Source organism: Ceratotherium simum, chromosome 16, assembly GCF_057802395.1.
Source record: "Ceratotherium simum simum isolate JZ-2026a chromosome 16, ASM5780239v1, whole genome shotgun sequence".
NCBI classification, from domain to species: domain Eukaryota; kingdom Metazoa; phylum Chordata; class Mammalia; order Perissodactyla; family Rhinocerotidae; genus Ceratotherium; species Ceratotherium simum.
In genome coordinates, this window is record NC_141915.1 from 29,031,263 (window position 1) to 29,046,789 (window position 15,527).

At 36.5% G+C, this 15,527-nt stretch overlaps 1 protein-coding gene across 6 annotated transcripts in view; it reads right to left on the minus strand.

The window, feature by feature from the left end:
• Positions 1 to 260: 260 nt before the first annotated feature.
• RAD51C (RAD51 paralog C) overlaps positions 261 to 15,527 on the minus strand; it is a 43,693-nt gene continuing 28,426 nt past the window's right edge. For 2 of the 6 annotated variants that reach the window (XM_087440914.1, XM_004434784.3), the window contains 4 exons: positions 10,245 to 10,311; positions 9,442 to 9,502; positions 2,320 to 2,380; positions 261 to 1,132 (listed from right to left, as the gene is read on the minus strand). In XM_087440914.1, coding sequence (XP_087297040.1) covers positions 1,016 to 1,132; positions 2,320 to 2,380; positions 9,442 to 9,502; positions 10,245 to 10,311 — 306 coding nt within the window. In that variant the 3' untranslated portion in view covers positions 261 to 1,015. Of the gene's footprint in view, positions 1,133 to 2,319; positions 2,384 to 9,441; positions 9,503 to 10,244; positions 10,312 to 11,235; positions 12,685 to 15,527 lie in introns of those variants that run through there. The other 4 variants (XM_087440913.1, XM_087440911.1, XM_087440912.1 and 1 more) reach the window with 3 other exon arrangements.

A 15,527-nucleotide genomic window follows, 5' to 3' on the forward strand; every position in this document is an offset into this window, starting at 1 on the left:
TGGCAAACTATGGTTATTCTATATATAGTCAATTACAGAATAATTATATGTTTAAAATTTTATAAATTTAGTGTTCAGTCTGAGACAGGAAATACTGTCATTAAAATCTGGAAAATATGATTGTCACAGTATATAATAGTAAATTACTTAAATAATTTTCTTCCACTGGGAACCAAAGTAAATTGTGTGAATGAATTGAGAAGTGCTAAGAAGAACCAGGTGCCAAAATGTTTTTAGATGATTTTGAAACCACTCAAGAATCCAAAATTTTAATTTATTCAAGCAATATTGAGATTATTCAAAGGAAAATGTCAATACACCTATAATTCTAGATCACATCGTATTTCAAAAGTGTAGAAATAAATAATTGTGAGCTTATCAACTTGACTATTCTGGAAGATAAATGTTCCAGACAATTTCTCGATGGGATGACAGCTCGAAAGTCCCTCCTTTAACATAAAATAACATAAAAAAATAAACAAATGGCTTAGATTTTAAGAGTGGGATCACTAAAATCAGACTGGTCAACCAAAATTTGTATACTACCCATAAAACTGAACATAATGATATGCTGACTCATGGTGCTAGATTTCCTTTATGATAATAAAAACGGGTCATTTTAAAGAATTATCAAAGCTACATTTAAAGAGGAGAATACAATAGGAATGCAAAAAATATATTTTCTTCCTAGGAATTTCTAGGCAATTGGCAAAGAAAGGAGGGAAAAAGAGTCTGAATGGGTAAATTCAGATTGGCCACGTGAGATCAGCAAAATACAATACCTACATCACCTCTACTGAATGTTACTAAAAATGAAAACAGGGCAAAATATAATTGTAGAACACTGCTTTAGAAAAATTCTTTCAGAGAATCATATTCACTAAGTATTTTTCCCATTCATTTCATATATTCCTGATTCATTCATGCCATAGTGTATGTTTATATTTTAAAGTAATGAGTCTGCTACTTGTATACATTGTATTTCACAGCATCAATACATATGTATACTTTGAGACTAGTCTTTGGATTCTTGTTCTTCCTCTGATTCTCGTGACCGTTTCCGGGAATTCAATGAACCTTCTGTTTGCAATGAACGTGCAGTAGCAACGACAGCATCTCTAAATCCCTGAGGCTGCAAGATGAAAAAATATACATGAAGGCTTTAAGAACATCTAAAATAATGACTGGTTTTCCAATATTTTTAAGTAATTAATAAGAGAGCTACTTGATTCTTGGGATTGCAGTTATCAACCACTGGGAGTGAAGAGGATAAACCTCATGGATAGGTATCCAAGCCAGGGCTGTACTGGAGTATTTTCTATCTCGAGAATTTTATATATATTTATTTATACATACACATACACAGAAATAACATTGTATTATAAAAACGTTCTCTAAAAGACAATCCTAACAACCTTGATGGTGGCTCTATTGGAAGAGGTGAAAGGAAGTAACATGTACTAATTACCTAGGGGCTCTTTACAAATTTATTTTCACAATTAAATATCTAAAGTTTTCCAATTAGGATACTTTAAATACACCTGGGCAGTGCAAAGACTAAGCAGATAATTCAGTTTTTGAATCTCTTTCTGGGCCGGCCCTGTGGCTTAGCGGTTAAGTGCACGTGCTCCGCTGCTGGCGGCCCGGGTTCGGATCCCGGGCGTGCACATGCGCGCTGCCTCTCCGGCCATGCTGAGGCCGTGTCCCACAGACAGCAACTAGAAGGATGTGCAACTATGACATACAACTATCTACTGGGGCTTTGGGGGAAAAAAAAAAATAAATAAAAATTAGAATCTCTTTCTATTTCTGTTTTTGTCCTTAAAAAATGAGATGCATGCCAAGAATATATTTGTCTCAACACTATTGATAAAAATGCATATTTCAGCCAGAAATGTGTATTCTAATGATGTAAAATTATAGAAAAAATTAATTTTAAAGTGGGATATATTTGGTGGCTACAATAGACCTATAGTATCTATAGACCAAAAGGAGTAATGTTGGTATTTTTTTCTTTTCTGAAAATCTTTAACAACTTTCACTTTTAAAATCTTTAATATCCTGACATTACATATGGCATGGAACACACTACACTACAAATAAGTATTTCCTCTGTTCTTAAGAATAAATTTCAGTCCAATTGTGACTAGAGTATTCTGTATATATACTACTATTTTGGGAATAATGTTCTAAGCTTTAAAAGCTGTCCTCAAATATGCTTGCTGCCTACAGAAGTTAACAGAAGCAATTTGTAAATGCTCTCTTCAGATAATTACTGCCCACCAACACCAAAATCCACTCTAATCAAATAATACTGACTGTGATTTGAAATAGTACTGTAGATTCCTTCTGGCTTGGTGATTTGTACAACGTTGCCAACCTGCTTAGAGAAAAAGAATAAATATACACAAACACATGATTTTAATTAATTAGTTCAGATAACTGATTTCATAGAATTATAGTAAAAAACTATAAACTATTATTTTTTTCTCTTAGGACACAGAAAGCAAAGAAATATAAAAACTATTCCCTTCGGGCTGGCCCCGTGGCTTAGTGGTTAAGTGCGTGCGTTCCGCTGCTGGCGGCCCCGGTTTGGATCTCAGGCGCCCACCGACGCACCGCTTCTCCAGCCATGCTGAGGCCGCATCCCACATACAGCAACTAGAAGGATGTGCAACTATGACATACAACTATCTACTGGGGCTTTGGGGGAAAAAATAAATAAATAAAATAAAATTATTAAAAAAAAAAAAAAAACTATTCCCTTCAAACAACAGCTATATGTATTCATGTAATAACAAAAATAGAGTTCTTTATACATACGAAATTTTAAAGCAACCGGAAAAGTCCAATGACTGATTCAAATAAATTATTTTATACTTGACGAGATACTATTTATGCTTAAGAAAATAAAGTGGAAGAAAATATTTAGTGAGATAGGGAAATAATAATATATTAAGTAAAAGTTATGCTGTATGATCCCACACTTATAAGTATGTATATACTTGGGTCAGCCCCGTGGCTTAGCGGTTAAGTGCATGCGCTCTGCTGCTGGCGGCCCGGGTTCGGATCCCGGGCGCACACTGAGGCACCGCTTCTCTGGCCATGCTGAGGCCGAGTCCCACATACGGCAACTAGAAGGATGTGCAACTATGACATACAACTATCTACTGGGGCTTTGGGGGGAAAAAATAAATAAATAAAAATCTTTAAAAAAAAAAAAAAAAAGTAGGTATATACACATATATAGAAAAATTACTAGAAGACTACAATAAAAACGTTAGGTTGGAGGCCGGCCGGCCCGGTGGCACAAGCCGTTAAGTGCGTGTGCTCTGCTGCAGCGGCACGGGGTTTGCCGGTTTGGATCCCGGGCACGCACGGATGCACTGCTTGTCAAGCCATGCTGTGGCGGCGTCCCATATAAAGTAGAGAAAGATGGGCACGGATGTTAGCTCAGAGCCAGTCTTCCTCAGAAAAAAGAGGAGAATTGGCATCAGATGTTAGCTCAGGGCTGATCTTCTTCACACACAAAAAAATAAATAAAAATTAAAATTAAAAAAAAAAAAGTTAAGCTGTCATTACAAGGTAAAGGTTGCTTTTTGTTTATAGCTTTCAAATTTTCTGCAGTAATTGTGTATTTTTTGTGTTACAATAGAAGTATTAAGACAATTTCTTGGAATATAAATGAGGAACACACGCTCATATTAGACTAATACAAATAAGCTAGGAAGACACATTATTTCAAAATAATTATGTCCAGAAAAATCACTGTCATGACAGAACAAGATCTGTTTAGGTAGGATTTTTTTTTGCAGGGAAAGATTCGCCCTGAGCTAACATCTGTTGCCAATCTTTCGCCCTCTTTTTTTGCCCCCTAAATCCCCAGTGCATGGTTGTATATCCTAGTTGTAAGTCCTTCTAGTTCTTCTATGTGAGCCACTGCCACAGCATGGCAATTGACAGAAGGGTGGTGTGGTTCTGTGATCGGGAAATGAACCTGGGCCGCTGAAGCAGTAAGAGTGTTGAACTTGAACCACTAGGCCACTAGGGCTGGCTCTAGGTAGGATTTTATTATGTACTCTACAAAGTAAATAATATAAAACTGAAAGCTGAAAGTAGTTGAGAAATAAAATTCTAAGCTCTTATTAACTATGTTCAAATACCATAACAGCAACAAGTATAAGCAAAAACTTTTAAAGTGCCTTTTAAAGTCACTTTAAAACTGATATAATTTATTCACAATAGCCAAAAGGTAGAAGCAACCCAAGTATCTGACAGATAAATGGATAAACAAAATATACATACAATGGAATATTATTCAGTCTTAAAAAGAAATTCTGACACATGCTACAATGAACCTTGAAGACATTATGCTAAGTGAAACAAAGCCAGTCACAATAGGACAAATATTGTATGATTCCACTTAGATGAGGTACCTAGAGTAGTTAAATTCATAGAAGGTAGAATGGTGGTTGCCAGAGGCTGGTGGGAGGGGAGAATGGGGAGTTAGTGTCTAATGGGTATGGAGTTTCAGTTTGGGAAGATCAAAAAGTTCTGGAGATGGATGGTGGTGATGATTGTACAATAAGGTGAATGCATTTCATGCCACTGAACTGTACACTTTGGTTAAAATGGTAAGTTCAATGTTATGTATACTTTACCCCAATTTAAAAAAACTATGATATAACTGCACGAAATACAGATTCTGACTTAGAGAAAAATCATAGACTCCCAGAGTTAAAAGGGTCATTTATTTACATTTAATATAATGTTGATTTGTTTTCAAAGACAATTCAAAAAGGACATCTTGGTTTATGATCTGTTACTCTCTTAATTTTGAAATTGCCCCTCTACTCAGGCACAAATCAAAAGAGAACCAATCAGAGACCATGGTCCATTAACTTCATGTTTTAGGTTTATACTTTCAGGTTAAAAACAGCAGAACCTAAAATGTCATATATTCTATAATTGCAACTATTTGCATAAATAAAAAAACTACTAAGGAATATGTAACATAACAATAGTTGTGTTAGGGAGTGAGATTATAGATTTTTACAATGCTTTAACAAAAAATAGAGGCACAGTGTATTTTATTTTAACCCGCTTTATTAAAAAAATCACTCCCTTGGGGCCAGCCCAGTGGCACAGTGGTTAAGTTCGCATGCTCCGCTTCAGCGGCCCAGGGCTCGCGGGTTCAGATCCCAAGTGCGGACCTATACACCACTCATCAAGCCATGCTGTGGCAGCATCCCACATACAAAATAGAGGAAGACTGGCACAGATGTTAGCTCGGGGACATCTTCCTCAAGCAAAAAGAGGCAGGTCGGCTACAGATGTCAGCTCAGGGCCAATCTTCCTCTCAAAAAAAAAAACCACTCCCTCTTTTTGATTCAATAAAACAAAAATTAGCTAACCTTCTCAAAAATTTGTATCTAAATCACCCCATATCACCACATGTCCAAAAAAGTACCCAGTGCATCTGACTTTTCTGAAAAAATTATTAAAAAGTAAATAAGCTTTTAAGAAGTATTTACATGTTCATTAAGAATCCTAAAGTCAAATGGGCATTAAGTATTCAAAATCTTCCTCAAATTTAACAGTAAAAATAAAATTTTATATTTCATGTCTGCATCTCAAGAGATCTTTTTAAACAACAAACTAAACCAAAGAATCACTTGGCTCACAGCCCCAGCAGAGATGAAGCTTAACATATGGCTGAACTACATAGTTTGGGTCAGGAAGAAACAAGACAGAAGCACAATTTGTGCTCTAAAGCTGAGCACACATATGAAACACTGTGTGGGGGTGTTGATATATTACTCCACTCTACCACCAGATCTTCTTGGCAAAGAGTGGTATAATTCTGAACAGTCTTAGCCTCATATTATCATGAATATGCAAAGTGGAGGAAAACTCACACAATTTACAAGACAGACAAAAGTTAATTCTTTTAATAACTGTTGGAATGTTACTCCATTATTAGTCAAAGGGTAAAAATCAGGTATTTCTGGTGAAGCAAGGGGAGTAAGGCATGAGATAGGACACAAGTTAAATTTTCAATATAAGTTTGGCTAGTCAAAGTTTTTAGTTTTCTGCTCAAACTGGAAGTATTCATTTTTTTTTTAAAGATTTTATTTATTTATTTTTCCCCCCAAAGCCCCAGTAGATAGTTGCATGTCATAGCTGCACATCCCTTTAGTTGCTGTATGTGGGACGCGGCCTCAGCATGGCCGGAGAAGCGGTGCATCGGTGCGTGCCTGGGATCCAAACCCAGGCCACCAGCAGCGGAGCACGCGCACTTAACCGCTAAGCCACGGGGCTGGCCCTGGAAGTATTCATTTTTATAACTATTTTCCCCCAGTGTGAATTTCTATTTCTATCCTTTCAAGATAAACTAAATTTTAAAATGCATACAAGGGGCCGGCCCAGTGGCGCAAGCGGTTAAGTGCATGCGCTCCGCTTCGACGGCCCGGGGTTTGCCGGTTCGGATCCTGGGCGCGCACCGACGCACTGCTTGGCAAGCCATGCTGTGGCGGCGTCCCGTATAAAGTAGAGGAAGATAGGCACGGATGTTAGCCCAGGGCCAGTCTTCCTCAGTAAAAAAGAGGAGGATTGGCATTGGATGTTAGCACAGGGTTGGTCCTCCTCACACACACACAAAAAAATGCATACAAGATTTCATGTAACTTGAATGACTTAAAGATATCTGGTTTCAAACAATGAAGAACAAAACTATTTTAATTCTATTAAATGAGATCAACTACTCTGATTATAATAAAGTATGCATATTACTTATCATATATCCACAGCCTGGGGGGAAAAAAGCAGTTTGGAGAAAAAGGATTTTACCTAAAAAGGAGAATAAGAGCTATACCTCCAGATTTGCTGGCAATCTATGCAATATTATAATTATATTCTAGAAACATCAATTATAAGAGAAAAGGAATGGATTCTATTATAGAGTCAGCTATAAAAGGTGGATACTGGGGCCGGCCTGGTGGCACAAGTGGTTAAGTGCATGCGCTCCGCTGTGGCAGCCCAGGGTTCCCTGGTTCAGATCCCGGGCGCGCACCGACGCACTGCTTGTCAGGCCATGCTGTGGCGGCGTCCCATATAAAGTGGAGGAAGATGGGCATGGATGTTAGCCCAGGGCCAGTCTTCCTTAGCAAAAAGAGGAGGATTGGCAGATGTTAGCTCAGGGCTTGATCTTCCTCACAAAAGAAAAAAAAAAAAAAAAAAAAAGGTAGATACTACTACGTATTCCACAGAGTTATTTGGAAAATGAAATGAAATAATATATATTATATATATATATGTATATAGTGCTTAGCACAATAAAGAACAGTTAATAAATATTCAATAAATGGTAGCAATTATTCACTACTTAATCTTTCTGGGCCTTGGTCTTCTCACTGTTAATGATAACAGGTATAGATTCTTCAAAGAGTTATTGAAGGGATTATATGAAATGTTATACATAAAGTGCCCAGTTAAATACCTAGCACAAGCAAGCACTCACTAAAATGACAGCATAGGATACAGGAAAATTTTTATAGAACAGATTTCCCCTAAATCTATCTATTCAATGTTAGTGTTCTACGCCATTCTCTAATTTCTTGGGAAGGATTAATAAGAAGCTGAAATCATAAAATGGTTAACTCTTAAAAAGTAAGCATGATATTCTGATCTCATGGGTATCTAATCAATGCTAACTTCTAGAATTTGACAAAGAGGCAAACTTCTCCTTCTAATGAGTACATAAAAAGATGAAACATCTTGCTATGCTCCTATTATTTTTCTTATTTCTTAGATGTATTCTATTAGTATTTAACAGTAGAATCATAGTGGAAGACTACTATAGTATACTAGCTTAAGGGGAATTCCTAAAATCATTAAATAGCGGGATGCACTTTACAGAAAACCTAAATCTGAGAAAGTATAAGCAACATGTTCAAAAGACTCTCATCTGGAGAACTGTCGCCAAATCTTTACAATAGGGTTTGTTGCTGAGAAAAGAATTCCTTTTATGAATCCAGTATACAACGACTTATTTACAGAATTGGGGATGGAGAGGGTGGGAGTCAACTGTAAAGCACTGTGTTATGGAAAAAAAAAAAAAAAGAGTTACCTGAGTTCACTGGAAATGCCATCTTTAAAAGAGATACAAACTGCATGAATTAGTTGCAAAAGATTTATATAAGTATGATTGGTTCTGCTATGAGCTCAGTCAGTAAAACCTAACTTGGTCAGGCATGATTTTGACAGTTTGTAGAAGAACAGAGAAATGCAGATAAAGAAATAGACAATATCACTGACCAGACCCAGTATGTATTTAAGCAACCCTTTTTTCCATCTTTCCCCACATGCTGTCTCAATTTACCCTTTTTATTAGAGCATTTCCAAACCAAGTTCTCTAGGTTATACCAATTAATCTCAAAGCAGAGAGGCTGGGATAAACTTGACACTTCTAGAAGTACAGAATAAAAGACTCCACAGCTTTCAATTGCCTATTTTAAAGAAAATGAAAGCTGGTTTGTTCACTTGCTCAGAAGCTTTAAAAACAAATACAAAGGTTTCATGCTGCCATAGTTTTATTTTAAAGAACAATACTTGTGAAAGGCAGGTAAGTAACTGGATGACAAAAGTAGGATGAGAAAATATAAAAGAAAACAAAAATAGAAACAATTTCTTTTTTTTTTTGAGGAAGATCAGCCCTGAGCTAATATCCGTGCTAATCCTCCTCTTTTTGCTGAGGAAGACCGGCTCTGAGCTAACATCTATTGCCAATCCTCCTCCTTTTTGTTTTTTTTTCCCCCAAAGCCCCAGTAGATAGTTGTACGTCATAATTGCACATCCTTCTAGTTGCTGTATGTGGGACGCCGCCTCAGCATGGCCTGACAAGCAGTGCGTCAGTGCACGCCCAGGATCCAAACCCGGGCCGCCAGTAGCGGAGCGTGCGCACTTAACCGCTAAGCCACGGGGCCGGCCCCCTTGAAACAATTTCATACAAGAAATATATTAAACAACTAAAAAAACCATCGTATTTTCCACATAAATTAGTCCTAAAGCGAACCTCAAAAGTTTTCCTTTTGTCTTGATTTTATTCTTCTTTCAATCCCTTTCAGGAACACAGAGTACCCACCTCCTTCTGTGTGGCTAATAAATGTACTTGATTTCAAACAGCTTTAGAAGGTAGCATTCCTTGGCCACCTACTCATTTCAGGTGCACCCCATCATTTAACTATTCCAAAGAATTTCCTATGGAGCTATACGTGTAGTATAACAACATGTTTCTATGTTTGCTCTAGGTGATGAAGGAGAAGGCAACAAAAGCTTTAGTTCATGGGGCACTGTGGATCTCATCCACTGGACTAAGAAACTGATAAGTGTTCAGTGTAATTAACCCAATATTCAGAATTATTAATTTGTTTCTATACTGACCTTTGCTTTTGGTCCCAATGAAAGATAAGCCGTATTGTAGCAGCATGTCCCCAACTTTCCCCTGAGGGAAAAAGAACATAAAAGTTGTATATTGCCTTACTAACTAGGTTATAAGACCCTCAGAATGCCTCTGACCAAATACAGTTTTACCTTACTTAATTTAACATAACAAGAGTATACTTGGTTTCAAAAAACCTGGTATATGGGTTAGATCCTGAGATTAATAGATTTTTACCTATCTACAGAAATACTGCAGATTATCCTCCTATTTGCTTTTATTATAAAACTGTATAGTTTGAGTCAATACATTTGTCAATCTTGCATATCATCAGGCCTACTAACACATTTCTGACCACCAGAAGAAAAGCGAAAACTTTGATAGAATATTCTTAAAGATTTTAGTAGAAATAAATCTTGAAGCATTGTGTTCAAACAAAACCATGACTGAGGTTAGGAACAGAGTCATAAGTCTATTCACTGCAGTGTGATTTGTATTTAAACGCATTCACCATTCCTCCTGCCTAAGACTCAGCTTTCTGAGGGCAAGAGTCATCTTATGAATATTTGTACACTCAGTACCTGACACAATAGTTGTCAGACAGCAGATGCTCAATAAATGTTTGCTAAATAACTGAAGGGAAAAATCAGTATCTAAGGGCACTGTGTCCGTGCTTACATTTATCAGTGAACAAGACAGATACAGTCTCTGCTTTCGTGGAGCTTACAGTACTCAACAAGCATCAAATGACAGAGGTAGATAAAAATGTGTTTAACTAAAAATGTTTATTTGATTAATTACCCACCCAATGCAGGAACTAGCAAGGCCTGATTTCTATCAATCTTTGTTGTCATCTGATTGGTCAAAATTACCTACAAAAACAAAACATGAAAAACTACATGAGTCTCCCCCCAAAATTATCAAGTAAATCATCCTGTGATTTCAGTATTCTGAATATAATTTAAAGAAAGACATATTTAGGTAATAAAAACTTTTCTGATAAATTTTTTAAAATTTACTCATAAAAATGAGTAGTTATCTGCATGCAAACATGATTCTGTTGACCATAAAACTTTTTTTAACAGACAAGAACAAAGAAGTTCTTACTGTGAAAATGGAAGAATAAAAATAGAATAGATAATACATAAAGGTCTAAAGAGACCATGTGTAAAAATTTCCTAACGAGGAGCATTTAGAAAACCTTACATTTAAAATTTAAGTTTTGTATAAGCCAACAGAAACAGCCAGAACACTAACAACATCAGTAGTGGTAATAAGCATTTATTGAGTACTTAATACATGCCAGAAACTATGCTAAATGGTTTCCCTTCATTATCTTATCTAATCTTCACTATTCTATTAATGAGGTATTATTATTATTCCAGTTTAACACATGAGGAATCAGAAGCTTAGAAAGATTTTATCTGTATTCTTTACTGCTGTTGCCTCTCTAGAACATACTTTTCAAAGGATATGAAATCCTTAATAAATAACTCAATGTTTACATTTTTAGGGAAGAAACAAATAACAATATTACCACTTATGATTTTACAGAAAAAAAAAGAGACTGTGGCAAAGAATTATGTGAAGAGACCTAAAATCATAAAGAAAGTACAGTATAAGTAGAAGTGGGAAAAAATAAAACCCAGTAATCAGGTCAAATGATCCCAAATTATGACTGTGTTAGTCTGCTGGTAACAGATACAGGTGTTGCTTTACTCACAGATGGCCCTCGAGGCTAAAAATATTGCTAATTCTTTTGGACTAAATAGTGGCCTATAGAAAAGATTCCACATTTCAAAAGACAGTAATTTTAATTTTTTTTATTTATTTTTTTCCCCCAAAGCCCCAGTAGATAGTTGTATGTCATGGCTGCACATCCTTCTAGTTGCTGTATGTGGGACACGGCCTCAGCATGGCTGGAGATGCGGTGCGTCGGTGCGTGCCTGGGATCCGAACCCGGTCCGCCAGCAGCAGAGCACGCGTACTCAACCGCTAAGCCACGGGGCCGGCCCAACAGTAATTTTAAAGTAGAGAAAACAAAAGTGTTTAAGGCTGACTTAATACAGTAGAAGTCACATTATTTGGCACCTTATCATCCAAAACTCTCCAGAAACGTTTTTTTGAAATGTTTTTCCAATACAGATCTTCCCTCCAGAAATAAACAGATACTATTGCAAGCTGAAACTGGTAAAGAACTTCTATTAAAAGCAATGAGAAGAGGTATCTACTCTGAAAAAGTCATCAATTCTATAAGAAAACTGAGAAAGAAATGGCTATTTGGCTCTTCCCATTGCAGTGGTAACACTTTAAAATTTTGGTTTCTCTACAAAGGAGAAATCTGTGATCCACCTAGATCTCAGTTAGGCACCAAATGGATGGCATGACTTTCTTCTAGTTCCTCTCCCCTTAAGAGCCACAGTGGCTTCCCCATGTATTACACCAGGCATCTTAGAACAAGCTAAGTAGGAATTTAAATTGGTAATTAACTGAAATATATGACTAACTGGCATCCCCAACATGCTAAATACCCTTTATGTACATACTACAACATACTACCAACTACTAAGCTTTAGCAACTGGGATATTTACTTACAACAACACTTTTTGGTTAGAGTGCGCTATCCAATTCTACAGCCATTAGCCACATATAGCTTTTTAAAATTAAATTAATTAAAACTAGAAATTCAGTTCCTCACTAGCGCTAGTCATATTTCAAGTGCTCAATAGCCATGCAACTACTGTATTAGATTGGCATTTTCATCTTTAATAGAAAGTTCTATCAGAGAGCACTGGTTCAGAGAGTATTTAGTTTATCCATTACATATTTTGAGGAAGATGTAAATAGACATACTGGCTTATCAGCTGTTTAACATCCCCAAATTAGAATTTGCATTTGCATTGTTAGCAAATATTTATAAAATAATTACATGACTTCTGCAAAAAATCTTGGGTTTATCATGATACAATGAAAATTACTGTGTGATTACTCCAAGCTCCTAAAAAGTGAGTCTTTAAAATAGTGAAGTTGGGGCCGGCCCCGTGGCGTAGTGGTTAAGTGCACGCACTCCGCTGCTGGAGGCCCGGGTTTGGATCCCAGGCGTGCACCAATGCACAGCTTGTCAGGCCATGCTGTGGCAGCGTCCCATATAAAGTAGAGGAAGATGGGCACAGATATTAGCCCAGGGCCAGTCTTCTGCAGCAAAAAGAGGAGGATTGGCATCGGATGTTAGCTCAGGGCTGATCTTCCTCATAAAAAAAAAAAAAACAAAAAAACTAGTGAAGTAACAATCACTTTGAAACTTTGAACTTCATTGCTTTATTTTTTTTTAATAATTTTATTTATTTATTTTTTCCCCCAAAGCCCCAGTAGATAGTTGTATGTCATAGCTGCACATCCTTCTAATTGCTGTACGTGGGACTCGGCCTCAGCATAGCCGGAGAAGCGGTGCGTCGGTGCACATCTGGGATGCGAATCTGGGCCACCAGCAGCAGAGCGCACACACTCAACCGCTAAGCCATGGGGCTGGCCCTGAGCTTCATTGCTTTAAAAATACTTCTACTACCCAAATGTCCTTCAATTGATGAATAGATAAACAAAATGTGGTATAGCAACAAAATGCAAAATTATTCGGTCATAAAAAGGATACTGATACATGCTACAACAAAGATGAATCTTGAAAATATTATGCTAAGTGAAAGAAGCCAGACATAAACGACCACATATTGTATGATACTATTTACATAAAATATCCAGAAAAGACAAATCCACAGAGACAGACAGCAGACTAGCGGTTGTTGGGGCTTAAAGGGAGGGTGCAATGCGGAGTGATGGCTAATGGGTATTTTTGGCAGCGGGGGGGTGATGGAAATGTTTCTAAAATTATATAGTAGTGATGGCTGCACAACTCTGTAAATATGTTAAAAACCACTGAATCGTATACTTTAAAAGGGTGAATTTTATGGTATGTTAATTATATCTCAATAAAGCTGTTAAAAAACATTTCTGCTAATAATCAAATAAATGCATCTCTAAAAGGACTCTTTCCACATCAGTTTGGCCAAGACTTAAAAGACTCAAAGTTGGTAAAGATGTGGGAAAACCAGAATTCCCATTCATTGCTGTAGAGAATATGCTTTGGAATACACTTTCTGAGGGCAATTTGATAATGTATATCAAAATGTTTAAAAATAGAGATATCCCTGTGGCTTAATACTTTCAGAAATAACTAGACAAATGGACAAAGCAGCATATATAAAGTTGTTGATTGAAGTATTTTAAATGGTGAAAAATTGGAGCTGGCTTTAAAGACAATCAATAGGGAGGTGGTTAGAAAACTATGCTACAATAATAGAATGGAATACTATGCAGCTGTTAAGGTAAGGTAGACTTAGAAAATAGTGTATATGGATAGGAAGATATTCACAAAATATTAAGTGAAAAACAAAAACTTGCTTTGTATAACAGCATGCATAATATGATCTCACTTTAAAAATATGTTTATGTATGCATAGAATAAGTTTGGAAAAATATGTACACCAAACTCAACAATAATCATGTCTGGGTAATAGATAATATATTTGCTTACTTTCTACATTTTTGATTGTTTAGAACTTTTTTTTACAGCAAGCATATATAACTTAAAATTGTAAAATGTATTTATTATCAAAGGTCATATATGCTTCTATAAATGCTAACTGGGAAATTAAAAATCAAGCAAAGAAGAATTTATAAAGTAAGAGGGGAAAGAATGCCCTCAACCCCACAAAATCCCATCTCTAGAAGTAGCCACTGTGAATGTTTTAGTCCTTTCAGATCTTTTTCTTCATATATAAAAATATAAAGGCACATATATAATTTTTAATTTCTCAAAAGTGGGATTGCACTAAATATAGTGGCATGCAACTTGAATTTTTTCATTTAATCACATATCTGGATATATCTTGTTCCATGTTAGTAAGTCTATATTTACATTAATCTTCTTAAACATTGCATAGTATTCCATGTAACTGTTCATATTACCTTTTTAATCAGAAAAGATGAAGCTACTTCTGGTAAAAACAAACAAAAACCTAAGTAATTATGCAACCCATTAGTCTTGAGTGCCCCCTACTGGGGGCTCTTCACTGATACAAAATGCTAAATTACAAATTAATGGCAAGAAATAATTCAAAGACACTATGCTTTTCAGCATACGGCAAAAAAATCTAAAAACTCAAAAGAAAAGATGTTTTGAAATGATTTTATCAAGCAGTTCTTTATTTACTTATGATGTATTACAGGTATGTGCTAAGGATTCTCTAATCAGGGTAAAGACAAGAAAATCAAGTTAAGCAGTTTGACCTTCTCCCATTTCCCTCCCAGACAAGCATGTATATTTGTGTCAGTGGTGGGATAGGGTTGCAGAGTGGGAAGTGATGGCAAACAGGTAGTAAAAAAAAGTTTTTACCTCTTTTTTATCTCTTTACTTCTGAGCTTATCTTTACCTCTCTCCTCACGTTTCAAATCTACAAGAGTTAGCTCCATCTCCAAACATCTAGGTTGTTTATACTATGTAATTTTTCTATCTGTCTGAGTCTGTGATTTTACACTACGTAATAATCAAAGACTCAGAGTAAAAGAAAAACGGGGATGTTGGAACAGCTTACCTGAAAAACATCAAGTATATTTAGACAAAGAAAGCACTGCAATTACCAAAGGTGGCATTTCTTTATCAAAGTCCACTTTTAAAATATGGCATCTTGGGCCGGCCCGGTGGCTCTGGCGGCCCAGGTTCAGATCCTGGGCACGCACCGACGCACCGCTTCTCTGGCCATGCTGAGGCTGCGTCCCACATACAGCAACTAGAAGGATGTGCAACTATGACATACAACTATCTACTGGGGCTTTGGGGGAAAAAAAAAGGAGGAGGATTGGCAATAGATATTAGCTCAGAGCCCGTCTTCCTCAGCAAAAAGAGGAGGATTAGCATGGATGTTAGCTCAGGGCTGATCTTCCTCACCAAAAACAAACAAACAAACAAACAAAACTATGGCATCTTGATTACGCTTGTTATTTTCCAGGAATACTGATACACAACACTTATGA